The sequence below is a fragment of the Natator depressus genome, chromosome 3 (assembly GCF_965152275.1).
Source record: "Natator depressus isolate rNatDep1 chromosome 3, rNatDep2.hap1, whole genome shotgun sequence".
In the NCBI taxonomy this organism is placed as follows: domain Eukaryota; kingdom Metazoa; phylum Chordata; order Testudines; family Cheloniidae; genus Natator; species Natator depressus.
Genome location: NC_134236.1, coordinates 178,971,762 through 178,996,345, shown reverse-complemented (window position 1 = coordinate 178,996,345; position 24,584 = coordinate 178,971,762). Strand labels below are relative to the sequence as shown.

The 24,584-nt window shown below is 44.8% G+C and overlaps 1 protein-coding gene across 1 annotated transcript in view; it reads right to left on the bottom strand.

The window, feature by feature from the left end:
* Nucleotides 1–24,584, bottom strand: part of ASB3 (ankyrin repeat and SOCS box containing 3) — a 126,797-nt gene that overhangs the window by 61,495 nt on the left and 40,718 nt on the right. The window contains 2 exon segments of the mRNA XM_074949404.1: nucleotides 6,304–6,462; nucleotides 10,820–11,031. Of these exon segments, the coding sequence (XP_074805505.1) occupies nucleotides 6,304–6,462; nucleotides 10,820–11,015 (355 nt within the window). The 5' untranslated portion in view covers nucleotides 11,016–11,031.

Here is a 24,584-nt window from a genome sequence, read left to right as displayed (position 1 = left end):
GAGACAGGTCTATGTGATTGCGGCCTCCATATTCAGAAGAATGGCCTGTCACCAGAACAGATCCAGAGAACGTAAGAATGTACTGTCTGCCAGGAGCAAAGATATGAGATGTGGACATAAGGCTACAGAGGATCCCGAAGGAAGTGGGGAAAAATCCACTGACTGTGCTACCTGTCAGGATGAAAGATACCTTCTAGATTCCCAATGGAATGGATCAAGAATGCCTATGCTCAGCTGGGTGAGATACTTAAAGAAATGGAAGCTCAGGTGATTTTCAGTGGAATACTTCTGGTCCCTAGAGAAGGTGGATGACGGCAAGATGCGATAATGAAGATCAATAGATGGCTCAAAGATGGTGCTATGAGAAAGGTTCATCATACAATAATGAAACGTATTCCTAAACTGATTTAAATCCCCACATATCTAAAAATGCAGAATGGTATGCTGTACAGTATGCTGTACAACCACTGGGAGGCATTTTTGGAAAGAAGACATTTCAACTGATGGACTCCACTTTGTAACCTGGGGTATTAATCTTCTGGATCAAGGCTGGCATGACTGATAAGAAGAGATTCAAATTAGGAGATGAGGGGAGATGGTTGGGAAAGACTTGTGAAATTTCCACACCAGGCTTCAATACACAAGAAGAAGAAAAAATCAGCTAAATGAAGATTAGTTAGGGATAATGGAATATTACAAACCAGAAAACTGGGTGTTGTCTGAGGGAAGCATTTGAAATACTTGTACACAAATGCAAGGAATCTGGGCAACAAAATGGAGAAACTTGAACTCCTGGTACAGGAGGTCAAACCAGAAATTTTAGGGATTACAGAAATATGGTGAAATAGCATTCATGACTGCAAGACAGGTATTGAAGAGTATGCACTGTTTAGGAGAGATAGGAATAAAAGTAAAGTTAATGGGGGTAGAGGTGTACATTAACAAAGCAGTAAACTGTAAAGAAATAGAAAGTGATAGTATGGACAAAACAGAATCTGTTGGGTCAAAATCACTTTGGGGAAGGATTGTAAAAGAGGTTCTTGTTGGGAGAGTGCTACAGGGCCCCAGGATCAGACTCAGATGTGGATAGTGATCTCTTTAATATTCATATTATTAGAGAGAGAAATACTTTTGGGAATTGTGTCATAATGGGAGACTAACTTACTGCATAAAGACTGGAAAATAAATGCTACTAATACTGGTAGGACCCAGTTATTCTTGGGTGTGATAAATGAGTTTCTTCATCAAATTGTCACTGAATCAACAAGAGGTGATGCACTTTTAGACATGGTTTTAGTAAGTAGCAAGGATATCATAGAAGAGCTGATTGTAGAAAATAACCTTGGATCGAGAGACCATGAGTTGACTCAGTTTAAACTAAATGGAAGGGTAATCAAAACCAGGTCGTCAAGGATGATTTTTTTATTTCAAAAGGACAGGCTTTGGGAAATTAAAGGAATTAGTTAAAGAAGTCAGCTGGACTGAGGAGCACATGTACTTAAATGAGGAGGAAGCTTCGAACTTCTTCAGCTATATAAAAACTATCTGAAATTTGCATCCTAAGAAAGGGGGGAAGTTTATAGGGAAAGGTTTCAGAGTAGCAGCCATGTTAGTCTGTATTCGCAAAAAGAAAAGGAGGACTTGTGGCACCTTAGAGACTAACAAATTTATTTGAGCAAAAGCATTCGATGAAGTGAGCTGTAGTCTCTAAGGTGCCACAAGTACTCCTTTTCTTTTATAGGGAAAGACTCCAGACCCAGCTGGATGAATAATCACCTTGACCAAGGTAATTAGGAGTAAGTAAACAGCCTATAGGAAATGGAAAAAGGGGTTGATCAGCAGAGAAAACTATACTGTGGAAGTTAGAAAATGTAGGAATAAAGTGAGAATTGCTACAAGTCAAGCTGAATTAGGTTTTACAGAGGAAACTAAAATAAATAATAAAGAGGTTTTTTAGTTATATAAATAAATAGAGTATAAGGAAGGATGAGGTTGGGCTGCTATGCAGCGTAATAAACAGCTGCAGGTTTAAAACAAACGAAAGGAAGTACTTCATCACACACCGCTCAGACGACCTGTGAAACTCGTTGCCAGGGAATGTTTTGTAAAGGCCAAAAATCTAATGGCGTTCAACAAAGAATTAGATGAGGATAGGCCCATCAGCAACTATTAGCCAAGATAGTCTGGCATGAGATCCCACACTCTGGGTGTCCTTAGCCTCTGATTGCCAGAGGCTGGGAGTGGATGACCGTGGATGGATCACTCAGTGATTGCCTGTTCTGTTCATTCCCTCTGGGGCACCTGGCATTAGCCACTCTCAGAAGACAGGGTACTGGGCTAGATGGACCATTTTACATGTCAGTATGAGACCATAAGAACGGCCATACTGGGTCAGACCAAAGGTCCATCTAGCTCAGCATCCTGTCTTCCAACAGTGGCCAATGCCAGGTGCCCCAGAGGGTATGAACAGAACAGGTAATCATCAACTGATCCATTCCCTGACCAAGTATGAAGTTACTTAAACATATTATATAACTTTATATTTTCCTTAGTTCAATACAAGTACTCACTTGCCAAATAATATTGTGTTTATTAAGTTCTAATGATGTTATTGTAATCACTTCTCCATTTGCACTTATTCTTAAGAAATGCCTCAGAATACTAAATTATTTTTCTAATTAGTATGCTAATAATATAACCAAACGTACACAGGTTGTAACAGGGATGAAAAGCCTCAGCTTTCTGACAAGTTTAAAAACCTGGTTCCAGAATCAACTAAGAGGCAATAAGGCTTTTAACTTATCCAACTCTAATAACCGGCCATAAAACAACAAATTAGACTTTAGAGGTCCTATTATGGCAAATGTCCCGTAATTCAAGTTACAGCCATTTTATCAGAGAAGAGAATTTGAGCATAGCGATAACTGATGCTGACTCACAAGTGATGAACAAACTTATCTCTTGTTAAATTAATGTATGTACAACAAACCTGAAAAATATTCATCCTCCAAATCCAGTGAGAATTTACAATTCAGTGCATTGGCAATTTTTTACCCCAGAAGACCACTAAAACACTATACAGGCTTACAAAGTCAAAAATAATCTTTAACATTTCAAAACACAGGAGCAAACCAATAATTTAACAAGAGTAAATGTTTATTTTTTCTGTGGTACTGACACTGCACATTGTTTACTAAAACCATAACCATCCACCAGTAAGTGCCAATTGAAAAAGAAAAAAAGATTACTCCCTTCAGTATGTGAACAGTTTGATTCTCTTACAAATGCAGAGAGAATTTATATGTATAACTACTTTCAAGAGATAATGAAATTTCCCTACAAGGGTGCATCATTTGAAGAATGGAACTCACAATTAACACAAGCAAAATAAAGAAACCAATGACATACAGAAAAGCAAAACAACAAAAGATGGCAGGAAAAAATAAGTATGAATAGATTATCGCTACTTGCAAATGTCAGATCTTCCACAATTTTCAATATTGATGAAAGTAGGAAAAAAAGAATCTCTGATTCAGTGGAAAACATATCCCAGACTGACTGAGGAATATAAATAAAACAAATATCTTCACGAAAAATAATTACAGTAACTCCTCACTTAACGTTGTAGTTATGTTCCTGAAAAATGCGACTTCAAGCGAAATGATGTTAAGCGAATCCAATTTCCCCATAAGAATTAATGTAAATGGGGGGGGTCAGGTTTCAAAGAAATTTTTTTTTTGCCAGACAGAAGACTATATATGTATATATAATATATACACATACACGCACACACACACAGTCAGTATAAGTTTTAAACAAACAATTTAATACTGTACACAGCAATGATGATTGTGAAGCTTGGTTGAGGTGGTGGAGTCAGAGGGTGGAATATTTCCCAGGGAACACCTTACTGCTAAATGATGAACTAGCAATTGGCTGAGCCCTCAAGAGTTAACTCGTTGTTAATGTAGCCTCACACTCTACAAGGCAGCAGGAATGGAGGGAAGGGAGACAGCATGGCAGACAGAGACACGCACCCTGTGTGTGAGAGAGAGAGAAGCGCATTTCCCCTTTAAGTACGCTGACACCACTCGTAAGTACACTACCTTGTTACGTTAATCAGCAAAGCTGAGACCTCCGCTGCTGCCAGGAAGCTCCCTCTGTCCTAAGCCCTGTCATGTGTCCCCCCCTGCTCTATGGAGATGGAGTAAGTGGGGTGCAGGAGCAGGGGGGAGGGGGACACCCTGACATTAGCCCCCCTCTCCTCCCCCCTCCCCCCCCCCAGCAAGCAGCTCCAAGGCAGAGGGCAGGAGCAGCACATGGCGGGGGGGGGGGGGACACAGCTGAACTGCCAGCAATTGATAGCCTGCTGGGCGGCTGCTGCACAGGGAAATTAGGGGAGCGGGGAGCTGATAGGGGGGCTGCCGGTCCATGCTGGTTCCAAGCCCCCACCAGTGAGCTGCAATGGGATGCTCTCCCTGCAAGCAGTGGACAAAGCAGGCGGCTGCCAAACAACGTTATAAGGGAGCATTGCACGACTTTAAACGAGCATGTTCCCTAATTGATCCGCAACGTAACAACGAAACAACGTTAACCGGGACGACTTTAAGTGAGGAGTTACTGTAGTAACAGTTGCTCAAGTTCATATTCCACCAAAGCAAACGTGAAAAGCCAGGAAATCCCACGTTAATGGTCTGATCCTGTTCCCAACTTCAATGGTGCAGGATCGAGCCCTGACACTTCAACTATCCCTTGCAATTTATAGTTATGATTTCACCTTCTCCATGTTGCCACACTCACATCATACCATACGTGTCTCCATCCTCCACTTCCACACAAAACATGCAACTTTTAACTGCAACCATGCTGAATGGTTTAAAATGGATGATTTACAATTGTTCAGAATGTTGAATTGGTGTTTGTGGAAGCAGCTGGTTAGTGTGTATGACAATGGAGTTTTTTTTTAATTGAAAGCTATATTTAAGTGTTGTGTTACAGTATGGTAAATGGAAAGAATTGTTTTAAGTGGAAATAGTCTGTAATAGTGTTTATCATTTTGGGAAGTTTCCATTTGTAATATTTCTAATTGTTTTATTTAGCTGATGTAAGTGAAGAAGTATGGAATGTTATGTTTTTTCAATAGCTGGTGTTTGTGGTCAGAGTTAAGGTTGCATGTTCCACGTGGAGACTGAAGAGGCATGTGAGTTGTGAATGTAAGTAATAATGTAATCTAAAGAGGGCGAAATCATGGTTGCAGATTGCAAGGAATGGCTGAAGACCCCTTCCTTAGGGATGGGCTTTTTCCTAAATTTAGAAATATCAAGATTATCAAGCTCTCTCTTCTGTGTTTTTCTGCAGGACTCTGTGGCAGACTGGAACAGGAACAGCTCTCAACTGAAGAAGTGAATTTGCAGAACCTTTCACAAAGAGAAATATTTCCTCCCAATTACTGATCAGGCATTTGAGTCAGGTAGTGTCAAAATAAAATAAAATATGTTTTTAAAAGGGCTGACTAAAAATCCATTCCCCTGTCAGTTGCTCAAGTTTTGCTCTCCTACTCCTATGAGCTCATAAGTTTTACTAGTCCTCTAGTCATCTGGCTTTGTGTATGGTGTGGATTTTTTTTTTTTTAGCAAAAATGTCCTGCCATTGCTAACTCCACAACTAATATTGACAATAGGAGCACTATCATAGACAAGGCTCCCACAGCCACTGACTCTTTAATACCATGTTGTCCAACTCAGCTTATGAAAGGTCTAATCAATAGGTTGTTTAAAAATGCTGGCAGCTGTAAGGATTTTGGCTTGGAGCTGCACTGAAGTTAACAATTTAAAGGCAGGAAATTTTTGCCAACAACCCCAGCATAATCCAGAAATATCAGTATGCTAATAGTATAAACAAACATGCACACGTCTTCTAGGACTAAGAGTGGACAGACCTGAATTTCTAATGTAAGAGTAGGCAGGAATAAAACAAAACAAAGAAGACTTACATTTAAAAGTCATACAACTTCCAGTCCTTGTTTATATTTCAAAGAAACAAAAAAGAGATAAAATAAAAAGTTTTCCACTTTGTGGGTTCCCTTTAAAAACATTGTTTGAAGCAGATGCATTGAGATAGAAAAAGAGAAAAATTAAAGACGTTTTCAGCAACGTTTGCATCTCAGAACCAAAGGCACACCACTATACAAGCCACAAAAAAATATGAAACTTGCGGGACAATGAAAGAATTGTGGGGTAATACCATGACTTTTTCGTACATATCCAACATTGTCTGGTTTTAAAAAATATATATATACTTCACCTAGGAATAGTGGAGTAGTTTCTTCATAAGTAACGTCATTAGTCTCAGCTCCTGCCTCCAAGAGAACACTGACACTTTCCAAACATCCATGATTTGCAGAAAGATGTAATGCACATGTACCCTCAAATGTCTTTGATTTTATGTAGTTATCAGATGGAGCTAAGAATAAGGAGAATTAAAAAAGATTTTTCTAACATGAAATTCTAAAAAGGACAGTCACTTACCTTACAGGATTCCTGTGCCTTGACTCCCCTCATAACCCCCACCCAAGGGCACAAAGAGTGAAGCAGACTCAACCATCCCTTACTTCCTTCACCAAAACACAATTCAGACACAATCCAGTAGGTATATGACTCCGTGGTAGCAGAGAACAAGGGTAGGTTGTAGAATCCATGTAGAATCAATGCAGACAATACCTCTCTAGAACCACAGTTATTGTAAGGTAAGTAACTGTTTCTTCTCTGAGTGACTGTCCACATGGATTTGACTTCTGATGACTAGCAAGACCTCATAGTCAGGAGGTTGGTATTAGAAGTCCTATTTAAATAATGACTGCAGGACAGCTTGGCCAAGGCAGGCATCAGATTTTTGAGGTTTCAATTAAGGAATAGTGTTGGCTGAAAGTGTAAACTGCATCCCACATAGCTGCCCTGAAAATATAAGAAATAGGGTTCCTTTCCAAAGAAGCTGCAGAAGCTGCCTGAGCCCTGGTGGAATTGATTCTAACTAGCATGGGTGGATCTAAACTACCTATCCCTCAGCATGATTTAATACAGTCTAGGCCAGGGGATCTCAGCCTTTTTTGAATCAGCCCTCCCTCCCCCCAGCTTTATTTTTTTACAACTTGGGAGTCTTCCATCGCCCTCATTTATAAAGTGGGATGTTCCAATGTAATCTAGGTGGAACTGGGGCCATTAATACATTGATCTCAGTAAAGGAATCAGTCCTTTGATTCTGCTGTCTAACCGTGCACAGGCTAGGAAACCTTTTAAAAGCACATACATCTAAATATCTGCGAAGTTTCTGGGCAGTAATTCTCAGTTTCAGCATCAGAATGCGGGTGGGCACTGCGACCTTCTGTGCCAAGTCACAATGCCAGCAGATGGAGGGACAGCCAGGCCGAATTTGGGTGAGTGGCATTGGAACCCAGGAGGTTAGTGGAAAAGCTCACTGCGTCCCTCTAGAAAGTTTGACACAAACACTGCCGTACTGATCTAGACCAATGTTTCTCAATGACCGGTCTGTGGACCGGCGCCAGTCCCTAAGATCCCTCTGACACAGCAATCCAGTCCCTGGTATCAAAAAGGTTGAGAAACACTGATCTAGACAATCTTTGGATAGATATTGTCTGTCTATTCACCCTATCTGCAAATGCTACAAACAGCCTGGCGAATTCCTGAAGGGTCTTTTCTGTTGAAGTAATATAAGAGAGCACTAACCACATTAAGGGGTGCAGTTTGGCTTCCCCTTGGTTTGAGTGAGGCTTGGGAAAGACAAGCAGCAGGTGAATCACATAATTTAAATGATAATCTGAGACAACTTTTGGTAAGAACTTAGGGTGAGTCACTGTCTTTATGTAACAATGTAAGGAAGCAAAAAGAAAAGGAGTACTTGTGGCACCTCAGAGACTTTAACCAATTTATTTGAGCATAAGCTTTCGTGAGCTACAGCATCCGATGAAGTGAGCTGTAGCTCACGAAAGCTTATGCTCAAATAAATTGGTTAGTCTCTAACGTGCCACAAGTACTCCTTTTCTTTTTGCGAATACAGACTAACACGGCTGTTACTCTGAAATCAATGTAAGGAAGGCTACCCATGAGGGCCTGAATTTCCCGTACCCTTTGAGCTGATGTATAACAACTAAAGAGGCAGTTTTAATAGATAAATGGTATGAAAAGCAAGCGGCTCAGGGCTAAAAAGGGGTCCCCATTAAACCAACTAAAATTATACTGAGGTTCCAGAAGGAGGGAGCTCCCAGACTAGAGGAAACATGAGTGAGTCCTTGAAGAATCTAGCAACAGTAGGGTGGGAAACAGTAGTGTGTGACCCTGAATGAGAGGATGGTGAGCTGATTTTGCTATTAATTGTACCCTTATGCAGCTGATGTATAGCCCTGAATGCTTTAGGGATAGCAGATAGTCCTGAACCATAGGAATCAAGGCTCCTGAGGGAGTCAGGTGGAGTTCTGCTGCCCAAATACCTCTTCCATTTAGTTCATAGGTCAGCCTAGCAAGTCTTTTCTGCTGTGCACAAGGCCCTTCATTTTTGGTATTTACCATTTTTACCAAAAATTTCCAGGTTTTACAAAAGTTATTAGGTTTTTACCAGTTTTCACACTAATTCTGAACCACACAAGTACATGAGAATACTGATTATGTTTAAAAAAATCCCAACATATTATACTAGGTAGATGTGTTTATGTTACTAATAAATTAGTCTAAATGTAAATGTGAGACTATTAAAGTAAGGCAACATAGTGGAAGGTACACATGCACATGTGTGTATGTATATTTCTGGGGTGACCAGATAGCAAGTGTGAAAAATCAGGATGGGGAGGCAATTGGGCGGGGGCGGGGGAAGGGAATAGATTCCCTTCATAAGACAAAGCCCCCAGTATTGGGACATCTGGTCACCCTATGGATGTCAGTGCTAGAGTCTTAAAAAAAAGGAAGTGCTGGAACTCCCCAGACCCTGCTCCAAAAGGAAAGATGGCAGATAGGTAACCTGGGCAGACCCCAGGGCAATCCCCTGGACTTGACTCCCAATTCTGAAGTTACCGAGCTGTCATCTCTCTTTCCAGAACAGGGAGCTGGGTCAGAAGTACTCATACTTTTCTCTGTTTGTCTGGGGGTTTTTTTCTGTCTTCCCATTCCCCCAGTATTAACCCTGATATTTGCATCCAGAAAACTGTTGAAATTAATTTTTTACACCCATTTTCACCTGTTCTTTAGTTTTTGTAATAAAGATCGATACATTCCCTGAAAATGAGGGCCTTGGCTATGCACCAATATGTTCTGGACTTCAGCTGAACAGCTTCTTCCGATGGTAGTTAACTAGACAGCATCCACACTATCAAATGTAATGATGCTGGGTTCAGATGTAAGATCTGACCTCTATTCTGGGAGCTCACATCAGGTAGGACAGTTAGTGTTACTGGGGACTGACAGGCTCATTAGGTCAAAATACCAAAGTTGCCTGTAGCCCCAGTTAGGCCTAGTATGATCATTAATGCTGTACATGTACACCAGAGTCCATGACAGAGGGGGCAAACTACGGCCCGCGGGACCGTCCTGCCCGGCCCTTGAGCTTCCGGCCGAGGAGGCTAGTCCCTGGCCCTGCCGTCTCCCTTCCCCTGCAGCCTCAGCTCGCCGTGCCACCGTGCTCTGGGTAGCAGGGCTGCGAGCTCCTGCTGGGGGTGTAGTGTATTAAATTGCTCCCCGTAGGAATGTGCTACTTATGGAGCACCAGGACTGGCAGCCCTAAGTAGTACACTGTATGTAGCACATTCTTACGGGGAGCAATTTAATACACTACACCCAGGTAGGGAAGGCTGTGCCTCCTCACAGTCTGGCCCCCACCCCCTATTCGCCCCCCCCCCACGTCCCGCCCCGACTGTACCCCTCAGAACCCCCGACCCTGACTGCTGTGTTCAAAGACTAAGCCAAACCCCCACCTGCTCCTTGTCCCCGAACTGCCGCCCCCGGAACCCCCGCCCCTAACTGCCCCCCCCCGGGACCCCACCTCCTATCCAATCCCCCCCTGCTCCCGGTCCCGACTGCCCCAACCCCTATCCACACCCCACTCCCTGGGACTCCCACACCTATCCAACCACCCATTCCCTGTCCCCTTACTGCCCCCTCCCAGGACTCCCTGCCCCTAATCCAACCTCCCCACTCCCTTACCGGAGTGCTCAGAGCACCAGGACTGGCAGCTGTAAGTAGCACATTCTTATGGGGAGCAATTTAATACCATTTCGGAACCCCGATGTGGCCCTCAGGCCAAAAAGTTTGCCCACCCCGGTCCATGAGATAAGGAAAGCCTGGGCTCTAAACCCCACTTGAATAGAATGTTTGGCATTTCCTGTTCCATCTGAGGTCTACTCAGGCAACCTTAAATTTGGCATTTCCTAATTTATGAGTGCTTGACTTTGCAACCTAAATAACATTCTTTTAACATGATTTTTGTATGTAATATAATAAGATAATTACTACTTCAGCACTGCAAACTCCACTTGGGATCTCAGAATTCGCTCAGCAGTGCTTAACAGTAGAGAAAAAAAAATTTCCAGAAAAGTAAGAATATATATTTCAAAGACACCCACAGAGTATTCCTACCCTTGAGCAGAAAGGTGCCATTTTCATCATTTTTTTTTCCCCTCACCCTAACCACATTTAAATTCACAAAAGAAATCAGAAAGTGAATGAAGTTGGTTTATCTTATGTTACAGTATATTCTAGGGGAAGTGAGCAGGGAAAATAAAAATAACTTGCCTCATCTTGCATCAAGTTTTCCTTACCTGCATTAATTAACAGCTTCAGACATTCACTGGAGTTGCGAAATGCTGCTTCGTGGATTGGCATCCACCCTCTGTTATCAGGAACATCAACGCTGTATCCCTGTTTAATTAGCTTCCTCAAATTTTTGACATTTCCTTCTCTAGCTGCAAGTCCAACACTGGAGCATCTGTCTGAATAGGCCTCTGTGAAATCCATCCTTCCACAGCTCTCTCTGAGAATAGAGGGCAAAAAAGTTACTATTAGTCCAGCAAGTCTATAATTACAACAGACAACATATTCTTAAAATCCGAGCCAAGATTGTCAGGCCTGCCCAGTTTAATTCATCTAATGGGGACTCCCTTTTGGGTTAATTTTAGGCAGTATTTACACTATTGCCATCCTGTGAGGTAAAATTTTGCTTTGTGTTTCAGTGACATTTAAAGTCTCTCTTCAAATTGTTTTGAATCTGATGTATCCTGACACCATCCCTAGATAATATGTACTTTACACTTATCCTTGAATGAAAGATACCATTCCTCAAGTGCTTTACAAATTACTATTTTTGAACGCTCAAGACATACTTCATATTAACAAGTAAAGACACAGTCCTTGGGCCAAAAGAATCTACAAACCTTTGGCCTGATCCTGCAATTAGAGGTGCACAGACAGACCATTCTACCCATGTAGCACCTTACAGATTTCAGTCAGGCTCTGCATGAATCTGATTGCAGAATCAAGGCAGATATACAGACATGAAACAGGTGATACAGGGAAAATAGGTGAGGGTAAGGCAGGTTGGTCAAGTGGCTAGGGTGCTAGCCTAAGGCCAGGTCTACACTACCCGCCGGATTGGCGGGTAGCGATCGATCTATCGGGGGTCGATTTATCGCGTCTAGTCTAGACGTGATAAATCAATCTCCCGATAAATTGATCTCTGAGCACTCTCCCGTCGACTCCTGTACTCCACCACCATGAGAGGCACAAGCAGAGTCAAGGGGGGAGCGGCAGCAGTCAACTCACCACCGTGAAGACGCCGCGGTAAGTAGATCTAAGTACGTTGACTTCAGCTACGCTATTCTCGTAGCTGAAGTTGCGTATCTTAGATCCATCCCCCCCCAGTGTAGACCAAGCTCTAGACTTCAAAAAACGAGATTCAATTCCCTGCTCTGCCACAGACCTCCCATGTGACCTAGGGCAAATCATTTAGGGCTTGTCTTCAGTGCGGGCTAAATCTGGCTGCTGTGATCGATGCAGCAGGCATTGAGTTAGCCTGTCTGGTGAAGACACGATAAATCAATTGGAGAGTGCTCTCCCATGGACTTCAGTACTCCACTTTCCCAAGAGACAGAAGCTATATCGATGGGAGAGTGTCATGTAGACACCTCTGTAAGTCAATCTAAACTATGTCACTTTAAGTTACATAACTTAACTAGCGTAACTTAGCGTAGACTTATCTCATTAGTGTAGACCAGGCCTTAGTCTCATACACTATCGTACTTCGCTGCCTCAGAGGGGTATTGTGAGGATGAATACATTACAGACTGTGAGGTGCTCATGCCCAGATTTTTAAAAAGTAGTTAAGGCATGCTCCGCTCATCACTGCAAAGCTTAAAGTGATTGAAGCTATGTCTACGCTACTGCGGTAAGCTGACCTAAGTTACGCAACTCCAGCTATGTGAATAACGTAGCTGGAGTCAACGTAGCTTAGGTCAACTTACCACAGGGTCCAAACTACACTGGGTCAACAGGAGACACTCTGCCGTCGACTTACCTTACTCTTATCGTTCGGAGTAGCGTATTGGGGTTGACTGGAGAACAATCTGCTGTCGATTTGGTGGGTCTTCACTAGACCTGCTAAATCGACCCCAGTGCATCGATCCCTGGAGTGTCAATCTGGGGGGTAGTGTAGACATAGCCTTAGACAGTTATGTCCTATTTCAAAAAGTGACTTAGTCATGGAGACTTAGCAGTCTACATCATTTAGGTCTTGCAATGCTGAGCAGAGCAACATCTTAAATACCTTTATATTATTACAGTAATGGGGGCAAAATATATACCTCAGATAGACAGACAGGGGTTACAATAATAAGAACATGAGGTTACTCAGGTAAGATATTTGCACAACTTGATGATGCCATTAAATAAGATTGCTTGTTTGTCAGTTATATTATTAACTTTCTTCTTGTAAGCAACTTGACAAGAGTGAGATTTAACAGTGATATGGAAAAAACAGTTAACTACCTTTCGTAACTGTTGTTCTTCGAGATGTGTTGCTCATGTCCATTCCAAGTAGGTGTGTGTGCGCCATGTACACAGTCATCAGAAGGTTTTTCCCATAGTGGTACCCATCGAGTCGGCTGTGGAGCCTCCTGGAGTGGAGCCCTTATGGCAGTGTATATAGGTTCCTGCCAACCCACCATCTCTTCAGTTCTTTCTTGCCGGATTCTCTGACAGAGGGGAGGTGGGTGGGTCTTGGAATGGACATGAGCAACACATCTCGAAGAGCAACAGTTACGAAAGGTAGGTAACCGTTTTTTCTTCTTCGAGTGATTGCTCATGTCAATTCCAAGTAGGTGACTCCCAAGCAGTCCCCTAAAAGAGGGTTCAGAGTTCACCAAGTTGCAAACTGTAGCACAGCTCTACCAAATGCAGCATCATCTTTAGCCTGCTGTGTGATGGCATAATGAGACATAAAAGTGTGGACAGAATACCTTGTTGCTGCCCTGCAGATGTCCTGAATGGAGACTTGCGCCAGAAATGCTGCAGATGAAGCATACACTCTTCTAGAGTGTGCTGCCAAAGCTTGGGCTGGAATCTTTGCTTGGTCATAGCACGTTCTGATTCAGGCCATGATCCAAGAAGAGACTCTCTGGGACGAAACAGGGAGACCCTTCATTCTTTTGGCAATAGCGATGAAGAGCTACATCGACTTTCTGAACAGCTTTGTTCGCTCGATGTAAAAGGCTAATGCCCGTCTGACATCTAGGGAATGAAGCATACATTCCCTGTCATTGGCGTGAGGATTAGGGTAGAACACTGGCAGAAAGACATCCTGATTTGCATGAAATTGCGAAACTACCTTGGGAGGAAAGCTGGGTGCGGCCACAATTTACCTAGTCCTTATAAAACACGGTATAAGGGGGTTCGGATGTCAAAGCCTTGAGCTCAGACACCCTCCTCGCTGATGAGGAACTAGGAACGCCACTTTCTAAGAAAGGTAGAGCAGCGAGCATGTTGCTAGGGGCTCAAAGGGAGGGTCCATGAGCCTTGAGAGCACCAGATTAAGATCCCATGGAGGCATCAGCTGTTTTACTTGGGGGGACAGTCTGTCTAACCCCTTGAGGAAACAGACAATCATAGGATTAGCGAACAATGAGCGGCCCGTTGAGCCGGGATGGAAAGCCAAAATTGCCACCAGGTGCACCTTTATTGACGAGACTGCCAGCCCCTGTTGTTTCAGGTGAAGTAGTCCAGGATAAAGGGAATCGAGGACTACAATGGAGGAGTACCTTTCTGGAGGGACCAAATGGAAAATCTCTTCCACTTTGCCAGATAAGTGGCATGAGTGGAAGGTTTCCTGCTGCCTAGGAGAACCTCCCTAACTGAGTCTGAGCAGGTAAGTTCTAGCGGGTTCAGCCATGGAGTTTCCACGCTGTGAGATGGAGAGACTCTAGGTTGGGGTGCTAGAGGCAGCCGTGGTCCTGCATGATCGAGTCCAGAACCAGGGGCAAAGTCATGGGCATATCCACTGACAGATCCAGCAGTGTGGTGAACCAGTGCTAATGTGGCCATGCTGGTGCTATTAAGATTAACTACTCTTTCTCTCGCTGGACCTTGTGGATGAGCGGGAAGGGTGGGAAAGCATACAGTAGGCGCCCTTTCCATGACAGGATGAAGGCGTCCGGGAGCGAGCCCAGGCTGTGATTCAGGAAGGAGCAGAACTGTTGACGCTTCCTATTGTATTGTGTCATGAACAGGTCTATTTGGAGAGATGCCCACCTTTGGAAGATGTTGATGGTGACATCCGGGCGAAGGGATCACTCGTGGCTGTGAAACAACCTGCTGAGGCAATCGGCCAGTTCATTTTGTGAACCCAGAAGGTACGAGGCAACCAGTTGTATCAAGTGGGTGATGCAGAAGTCCGACAGCTTGAGGATTTTCTGGCACAGGAGAGAGGAGTGAGCACCACCCTGTCTGTGTACATAAAACATTGCTGGGATATTGTCTGTCAATACAGATACACATCTGCCATGTAGATGGATTTGAGATGTCTGTCAAGTGAGGCAAACTGCCCACAGCTCCCGGACGTTGATGTGCAGCGAACGTTCCGCCTGGGACCAGAGGCCTTGAGTCCTGAGTTCACCTAGGTGCGCTCCCCATCCCATCGCCGACGCATCTGCGACTAGAGACAGCGACGGCTAAGGTGTGGAGAAGGGTATTCCTTCACATACTACTTGTGGGTCGAGCCACCATCAGAGGGATTCGAGAACCTGAGGAGTAAGGGTGACCAGTCTGTCTATGTGGTCTCAGTTTGGCCTGTAAACTCAGGCTAGCCACGCCTGAAGGGGGCGTATTCACAGCCTGGCATGCAGTACCACATACGTGCAGGCAGCCATATGCCTGAACAATTTCAGACAAGCCTGCCCTACCCTTTGTGTAGGGGTTATGGTTCACTTTGCCACACTTAGAATAAGACCGAACCTGAGGAACGTCATGCGCACCGGGTTCACGTGGTCCTCCACTTGGACCCGAGATTGGCCCTTGATAAGCCAGTTGTCCAGGTATGGAAAAACTTGCACCTGTCGCTTCCGCAGGAAGGCTGCCACAACTGCCATGCACTTGGTGAACACCTGCGGAGCCACCGAGAAGCCGAAGGGGAGGACTGTGAAATGATAATGGGCGTTGTTGACCACGAATCAAAGGAACCCTCTGTGGGACGGGATTATGGACACTTGGAAGTATGTGTCCTTCAAGTCGAGGGCAGCGTATCAGTCCCCCAGATCCAGAGAGGGGATAATGAAAGCCATGGAGACCATGCGAAACTTCAGCTTCTTCATGAATCTGTTGAGGTTTTGCAGGTCTAAAATAGGCCAGAGCCCTCCTTTGGCCTTGGGGATTAGGAAGTAATGGGAATAGAATCCTGAACTAGATAGGTGCCTCTTCAACCGTCCTGAGTTGTAGGAGCATTTGCACCTCCTGCACTAGAAGTTGCTCATGAGAAGGGTCCCTGAAGAGGGATGGGGAAGGTTGGTAGGAGGGTACAATACTGGAAAGAATATCCCAATTCTACCATGCTCAAGACCCATCGATCTGATGTTATTTGAGCCCAAGCATGGTAGAAATGGGATAGACAGTTCATAAAAGGAGGGGAAGGATCCAGGATATGGACTGGTACGTCGCCCCCGGCCGCACCTTCAAAAGGTTTTCTTGGGAGCCAGCAACTGCCTTGCCAAGCCTTGGCCCTGGACAGAGGATTGCAGAGGCCTTCTCCTATTACTCCCACCCAGTCTCCTGTTGTAGTCTTGCCTCAGCTGAGAGGGGTAGAAGCAAAGTGGGGGCCGAGGCTTAAAATGCTTCCTTTGTAGGGCTTGAAGCGCCAAGGATTTTAAGGTCGCTCTAGAGTCCTCGAGACTATGGAGCCTAAAGTCTGTCTGTTCTGCGAAGAGACCCAAGCCATCAAAGGGCAAGTCCTGTATAGTCTGTTGGACCTCCAGAGGGAGACCCGAGACTTACAGCCACGAGCTGCCCCACATAACAATGGCCGAGGACATTGTGCAGTTGGCCGAGTCCACCAAATCTATTGGAACCTGCAAGGAAGTCCTTGCAATGGTCTTGCCTTCCTCTAGGGTAGCCCCAAAGTTGGAGCGAGACTCAGATGGAAGTAGCTCCTTAAACTTGGACAGGGAGTTACAAGAGTTAAAACTATAGCAGCTAAAAAACGCCTGCTGATTGGCAATTTGAAGCTGGAGCCCCCCGGTGGAATAGACCTTACAGCCAAAGAGATCCAGCTTCTTTGCCTCTTTAGACTTTGGTGTGGGGCCCTGGTGATCCTGCCTTTCCTTGGCATTGGCTGCATCCATGACCAGCGTGCCCGGCTGAGAGTGGGTGAAAAGGTATTCATAACCCTTGGAGGGTACAAAGTACTTCCTTTCCATCCCTTTAACCATGGGAGGAATGGAAGCAGGAGTTCGCCAGAGGGTCTTGGTAGTATTGTGGATGTCTTGATGAATGGCAAGGCCACCCTGGAAGGACCTTCTGGCATCAGAATGTCCACCATAGGGTCTCTTTCTTCTGACAACTCCTCTGCTTGCAGGCCCAGATTTTGGGCTACTCTTCTGAGAAGCTCCTGACGGGTTCTATTGTCCAAAACCAGTAAAGAGGCAGACGAACCTGCTACTGCCTCATCCGGGGAGGAGGATGAAGAAGCTCTCATTGGCATGGGATCCTCTTGACCCTCCAACTCACGGAGGTCCTCCCATGCTGGTGCTCCCTGTGCAGTGGCAGATGCAGTGCCAGCCGCAAACTCAGTACCAGGTTCGGTGCTGGATACGGTGATGGCTACAGCACTGGCCTCAATGCCAGCCCAGGAGCGGGGCTCCGAATCCTTTGAAGGTTCCCTCTGTGACGCACTCTATATGCGCCGTCTGTCCGAGGTGATCAAAAGGGATCTGGAGCTTGGTCCCTGGGCTTGATGATATGCCCATGGGGTCCAGAATAGCCACTGAGCGGGCACCTGCCAATGTGGTGGCCAGGGCATCATCGGGAGATGTTGCATCTCGTTTTGCCTGGAGCGACGAGATCGGTGCCACCTGTGTCTGAAGACGTACGATTCCGGCTCTGACTCTGAGGACGAGTCTGACCTCAGACTCCATGGCAGTGCTGTGCGGGATGGTGCCAGCGATCGGTGCCAAGGAGAGGGCAACTGGTGCCGCAGCATGGCCGGTTTGCCCTTGGAAAGTGTCGCCCCCCTGCATCGTGCTGGTGCTGCCGGTTCCAGTGCTGTTGGTGCTGTTTGCACTGGGAAGTGCTGGGTTGCCATGTCTATGAGGTTCCTGGCGGCCTCGAATGTGTCAGGAGTGAACGGCATGTCCAACTCCTTCATTTGGCTTTCCCATCCCGGGGAGTCCAATGGGACCAGACTCAATGGTTCTGCCTGGGCTGCCGGAGTCGACGATACCAGCTGTTCCTGAGCAGGAGCTGAGTGTCCCGACATGGGACGCGCTCCTTGGGCACCATCGCGCTCCACTGCTCAGACCGTCAGCAAGCGCCCCCTTTCGGCTCTTCTCTGCTTCTTACGTGACACTGGTGATTAAGATCGTTGCCGAGAGGTAGCCAAACTCAACTTTAGTGCTGGAGAGTGGCGATGCCGTGGGCCTCTGGACCCCAAGTCCTTCGCCAGCTCTGCAGCCTCCCTCACTGAGACCAATACGCTGCACACCTAAGTGCTGGGCTTGGACCCTGATGCAGTCTGAGCTGGCTGGGGACAGAGAGCTGACTCCATAACGGGAATCTGAAATCTAAAGTCTCTCTTCTTCTTAGTCCTTGGGTGGAAGCTCCTGCAGATCTTGCACTTGTAGGCCTGGTGGGCTTCCCCCAAGCACTTTAAGCAGGACTCATGAGGGTCTCCCCTGGACATAGGCTTCTGGCATGATCCACAAGGTTTGAAGCCTTGAGACCGAGGCATGCCCTGGTCCCCAGAAGGGAGTGGGGGAGAAAAGCAAGGGAGTAACTCCCAACAGAAACTTAGTCTATGAACTAACTAAAACACTAGAAAAACTATACTAAGTAGAACTATATACAAGAATATATATACTAAGTAGAACTATATATATATATAAATGTTCACTATGAGAAGCACTTGCACGAAGCAAGAGAATGAAGTAGCTCCAACGACTGTCACCGGTGGTAAGGAACTGAAGAGGCGGCAGGTCAGCAGGAACCTATATACACCACCATAAGGGCATCACTCCAGGGGGCTCCACAGTCGACCCGACAGGTACCACTAGTGGAAAAACCTTCCAACGATCGTGCAGGCGGCACGCACACACCTACTTGGAATTGACATGAGCAATCACTTGAAGAAGAAAAGGAGGTGACTTGGCAAATAAATTTTGAGAAGAGGTTTAAAGGAAACACGGAAGAATACATAGAAGGGGACATGACAGAAAAAAAACACAAGGTTTCTGAAGCTGGCATCACTAGGGTACATTGATTGCTTAAGTCTTGCAACACCGATGTGAGGTATTATATCCATTTTCATCACCCCCCAGAGCTCAGACTTCATTAAAAGAATGGGTACATCTCCATGGTGCAGTTGATCACTGTGGCAGGCTCACCAGTGGGGTGGTCTGGAAAGGTCCATGACACTAGAATCTTTCAAAACTCACCTTTATTTTATTTAAGGGAAAAGTTGCTGCGAGATCTTGATGGACCTTAATAGTATTCTGATTCCCCCCAGCATTCTTGGAGACTCCGCTTATTTTTCTGATTTATATATAAAGCTTTTTACTGGACACTTGAACAAGAAAAAGGACCAGTTCTACTATATACCCTGAGTAACTGAAGAATGACAATGGACTGTGAGTTTGGAGATCTGAGAGGGAGATGGCACTATCTCAGGCTGAGGCTGAAGACTGCTGAGCAATATATATCCTATGTGACAATCGCTTGCTATGGTCTGCACAACATCTGTGAGAGCCTCGCTGATGGGTGGGAGGTGGATGTCCAGACACTTTCATGACTGATACTATGAATAGCTAATAGGCTCCCTCTGCAAACTGCAGCAAATAGTCAAGGCCACAGGGTCAGGGACACCCTATGCACCTACTTTGAGGCTAGGAGCTGAATTATGGCATGGTTTCATTACTGTGTGTGTAGGGATTTAATTAAACAGATGTTTATTTTGCTTTTTAAATGCTTTGTGGTACTTTTTTGGAAGAGTATTTTGATACGTGTACTGTATACGTGGTATTTTATGAACCTTTATTGAACTTTTGTCAAAAATAACCATTACTGAACATCAAGCAGTGCAAGCAAAAACATTAACTGAACAAAACTGCATTTTTAGCCATTGCAACATGAACCACAACGTAAAACAGTGAAGACAATGCAAAACATCGCAAACTTTATGCAACATTATGGTGCAGATATGCACCACATTAGAAAAAAGTTCTGTGCTACACTTGTCACAAACATCTGTAGGTGCAGGATTTCTGCATGGTGGCTTTGCCTTGGGTTGTGGACAGCGTGCAAAGAAACTATCATTTGTCATTGTAAGGGTGAAGGAGGGTTCCCAGAATGCACTGTTTCCAGACTCCTGTGGTATGGTGGGGAGAGGGAAATGCCCGTGGCTTGAGTTTTGGGAAGAGTACTGCTGCTCCCTGTACCCGTTATTCTCCATGGGCTGCAGAACATGTGTGTGCTGGGATTGTGGCGCTGTAGCAGAACATTGTGCCAATATGTTCTCAGTCAAGACAGTCTGGTTCTGCATGTGCTCCAGGAGCTGTCTCAGCATCTCTCCCTCTCTATGCATGTTTTTTGCCTTCCTCTCTGTCAGCAAGGAGAACCTCTGTCCTTCTGTCTCTCTGAAAGAAGAATTTCCCACTATTCCTCTGTCTTCTTATCCCACTTCTGGGATGCTGTCACAAAGTCCCCAAACATTTTGCCTTTGGTTTTCCCTTTTCTGATTAATCAGGTGTTCTGCAGTTGACGATGGTCCTGTCCTTGGGGGCCATAGGGTGTCAGATGCAGAAGCAGGTGGAGCTGAGAAACAGAACAAGTAGTTATTGAAGCGATTCAAGTCTCCATGGCAACAATTATAAAATGCTTCTTTCTCCTCAGTTCTGGAATGCTATTTCAAGTCTCTTCCCAGTCTGGGAGATAAGTGTTTCACTTGAATTTCCCTTTGCACAGGAGCCTTGCTTGTGATTGGCTAAGGTGGGCAGCAGAGTTTCAGGGGTTTGAACTGATGGTTTGCAGAGGCAAGAAATCTAGGGGTGGGCAGAAGGATTTGGAGTTCTACACAGGCTGAGGAGGACAGGGGCTAGAATGTTTGCAGGGGCCAGCTTTGTCTGCCCATCCACTTCTGCAGGCAATCCTAACATTGGACAATGCAACCTTAATACAGAGGCAGATACGAGGCTTTTTGAAAAAGGGGATGAGCAAACCAGAAATCTATGCAGTGATTTAATTCACCCCCAGAAATGCTGCAGGACTGGAAGAGGTAGGCTACCCACAGAAGTAATCCTGAGAAGGGTGTGTTACTTTTCAATGTTTCTGCCAATATACAGTATTATCTTTGCCTTAAATTCTGTTTAAAATCATCTGCCAACATGCACAAAGTGTACTGCTAAATACAGTTCTGCTGTAATTGTTAACAATGCTGATGGTCTGATTACAGCTAGCCAAGGGCCTATGCATCTCTATGCATTTATTGTCTTCCATTTTATACCTCATAAAATGCTACAACAGCTGAAAGCTCAGGGCATTGATCAAACTCTGAAACAAAGAATTTTTTATGCTGCATTATTTTTCTGTAATTGACATTTCAATAAACATGCCTGCATTATATGCTGTGTTTTTTTATTTGGTTGTTTTTTTAAAAAAAAAACTACTATGGCACCCCTAGGTTAACCAGGGCAGGAAGCCTGGGAGACCAAGGCAGTTGACCGGGAGATGGAGCACAAGGGAGATGAAGTGGCAGATGGCTGTGAGAAATGAAAATATCAGGGATATAATCCCTACAGAGCTGGAACTCCCTGGCATAGCTACCATACTGATTAAAAGGGAAGTGGGGATGAGAAGCTGAGCTCTCATCCACCCAGACTGGTGGCTTCCATTGGCACTTGGAACAACAATATGTTAAAATCACCTATACATTTTTATTGTAATATAGCACTTAGTACTTACAGGCAGAGGTCCCCTCCTCAGAACTGTCAGTCTGGAGTCTGCCTGGGTATCAGAAGTCTGTTCCTCCAGGTCTGGTTTGAAGTCTTGCATGGGAAAGAAATCCTAGCTTTCAGGGAATCCTCCACTTCAGAGTACTAGTCAAGATTCTCCTTGGTGTTCTCCACCACATATTGAGCTTCAATGGTGGCCTAGATGGTAAAAATCCTATCCAGGTCCTCAAAGTAGGGGCAGGTGGTTGGAGCACTGCCAAAGGTCCTCATTCTGACCTTGGTATTTTTTTATAATTCTGATAGAGCTTCTTCCCTTTATTGCAGCATTGAGCCAAGTCCAAGGAGTGAGCCCAGTTGGTCATTTGGTTAGCTATATACTTGAATATTTTCTTAGTACAGTGGCTACTATTAAAGGAGGACTGCACCAGTTCCTTTCCCCAGATCACAAGAAAATCCATGACCTCTGCATGGCCCCCCACAGACACACAAGGCATGTCTGCTATAGCACTGGTGTAATGCTCCAGGAGCGTGTAATCACAAACAGAGCGTTCCTGGCTGCACGCCAGCATTTAAATAAGGAGGTAACATCTGGTAATCATGACCCCTGAACAGCAGAGGGCACACCCGTGAACAGACAGTTCAGTCCTGGTGTAAAACAATGCAGTGTCCTACCAGTGGGAGGACTGAAAAATTAACCTGAAGTACTGATGCATCCACACAAACTCCATATTAACTACACACAATATTCCACATGGAAATTCATTTTGGAATGAATTAAAGTGGATTATCCAGTTTGCACCAACTAACCAGTTAATTCAGAAGAATTGTGTTGTGTGGATGCAGTCCATTTTAATTTGAAAAAATGCCAGTTAGTCTGAAATAAACCCATTGTGTTGACAAACCCTAAAACACCACCTGAACCCAGCAGCTTGTCTACACTATGCTTTCCAATGTTGCTAACAGCAATGGAACTGAACTGCCATTAGAAAGAGTGGGACATTTTTGCAAAGTTTCCCTAATGTACACAAAAAGAAAAGGAGTACTTGTGGCACCTTAGAGACTAACCAATTTATTTGAGCATAAGCTTTCGTGAGCTACAGCTCACTTCATCGGATGCATACTGTGGAAAATACAGAAGATGTTTGTTTTTATACACACAAATCGTGGAAAAATGGGTGTTTGTCACTACAAAAGGTTTTCTCTCCCCCCACCCCACTCTCCTGCTGGTAATAGCTTATGTAAAGTGATCACCCTCCTTACAATGTGTATGATAAGCAAGGTGGGCCATTTCCAGCACAAATCCAGGTTTTCTCCCCCCCCCCACCCCCCCCAAACAAACCCACTCTCCTGTTGGTAATAGCTTATGTAAAGTGATCACTCTCCTTACAATGTGAATGATAACCTGGATTTGTGCTGGAAATGGCCCACCTTGATTTTCTCCCCACCCCCCGCCCCACACACACACAAACCCACTGTGTGTGTGGGGGGGGGGGGGGAGTGGGGAGAAAACCTGGATTTGTGCTGGAAATGGCCCACCTTGATTATCATACACATTGTAAGGAGAGTGATCACTTTACATAAGCTATTACCAGCAGGAGAGTGGGGTGGGGGGAGAGAAAACCTTTTGTAGTGATAAACACCCATTTTTCCACGATTTGTGTGTATAAAAACAAACATCTTCTGTATTTTCCACAGTATGCATCCGATGAAGTGAGCTGTAGCTCACGAAAGCTTATGCTCAAATAAATTGGTTAGTCTCTAAGATGCCACAAGTACTCCTTTTCTTTTTGCGAATACAGACTAACACGGCTGTTACTCTGAAACCTAATGTACACAACTTCATGATGAGTCAGCAGCAGAACTGAGTCATTATTCCTAATTGCTCTGATGATGTAATCACTAAATTACACTGCTTATTTAAATAAGTACATTGCCACTAAACATTATTTAAATTTGTATATAATGTCTCATTTGGAAAGGACTCCAGCACATCTGATGTCTCAGATGCTCTGGAGTCATCCTTTTTTAGAAACACACACAATGCACAGACAATTCTGCTGTTGGAGTGGAAAATGAAGGGACAGCATACTGCACATGATAACAGAGAGAAAATTTTAATGAACACATCAAGGCAAAACTCTGCTCTTACAAGAACCCGTGCCACTTCTTAAGTTCGTGCACAGCACCTGAAACAAGTAATTTTAAAAGTGTCTTGTCCAAAAACATACATGCAGACAGTAAACTTGATGGAACTTAGCTTAGAATAAGGACCTGCAAACTTGATATTTAGACCACTGCTGAAAGCTGTCCCACCAGTTAAAGCAGGGTAGTCAAGAGGCAGACTGTGGACCAAAGCTGAACCACCAGACACTTTTGAATGGACCCCAAAATCTTTTTATTAATTATCATCGTTTTTTATGATGTTCTCTGGAGTATGGACCTCGACCATACTTTGACCAAGAAATTTGGACGTTGACATAAAATAATTGACTACCCAAGTTAAAGAAATCCCAACTACTGCACCCCTGGATGTTAGTGACATTCTCTACATCAAGAGAGGGGAAAGGCGGGCTTTAAATGGGTACCAAGATGCGGGGCCTCCCAAGGAGTCCGGCAGAGGGGCAGAAGGAAGACCCGTGAAATCCCTTACTTAGTAACTTGCTATGCCATACAGCCTACAGTCTAGAAAACAACGGTCTTACATGCAGGCGACAGAAAATATCTGCAGGGAACCCACTGCATTGACTCGTCATTCTTGTACCCAGCCCTGCCGCGCCGCCTCTCCACTCCCCCCTCCCGCCCGGTCCCGTCCAGCCCCGCCCCTTTGGAAGCACGCGGGGGAGGGGGGGCACCCAGAGGGAAGCTGGGAGTTGTAGTCCATTTCAGC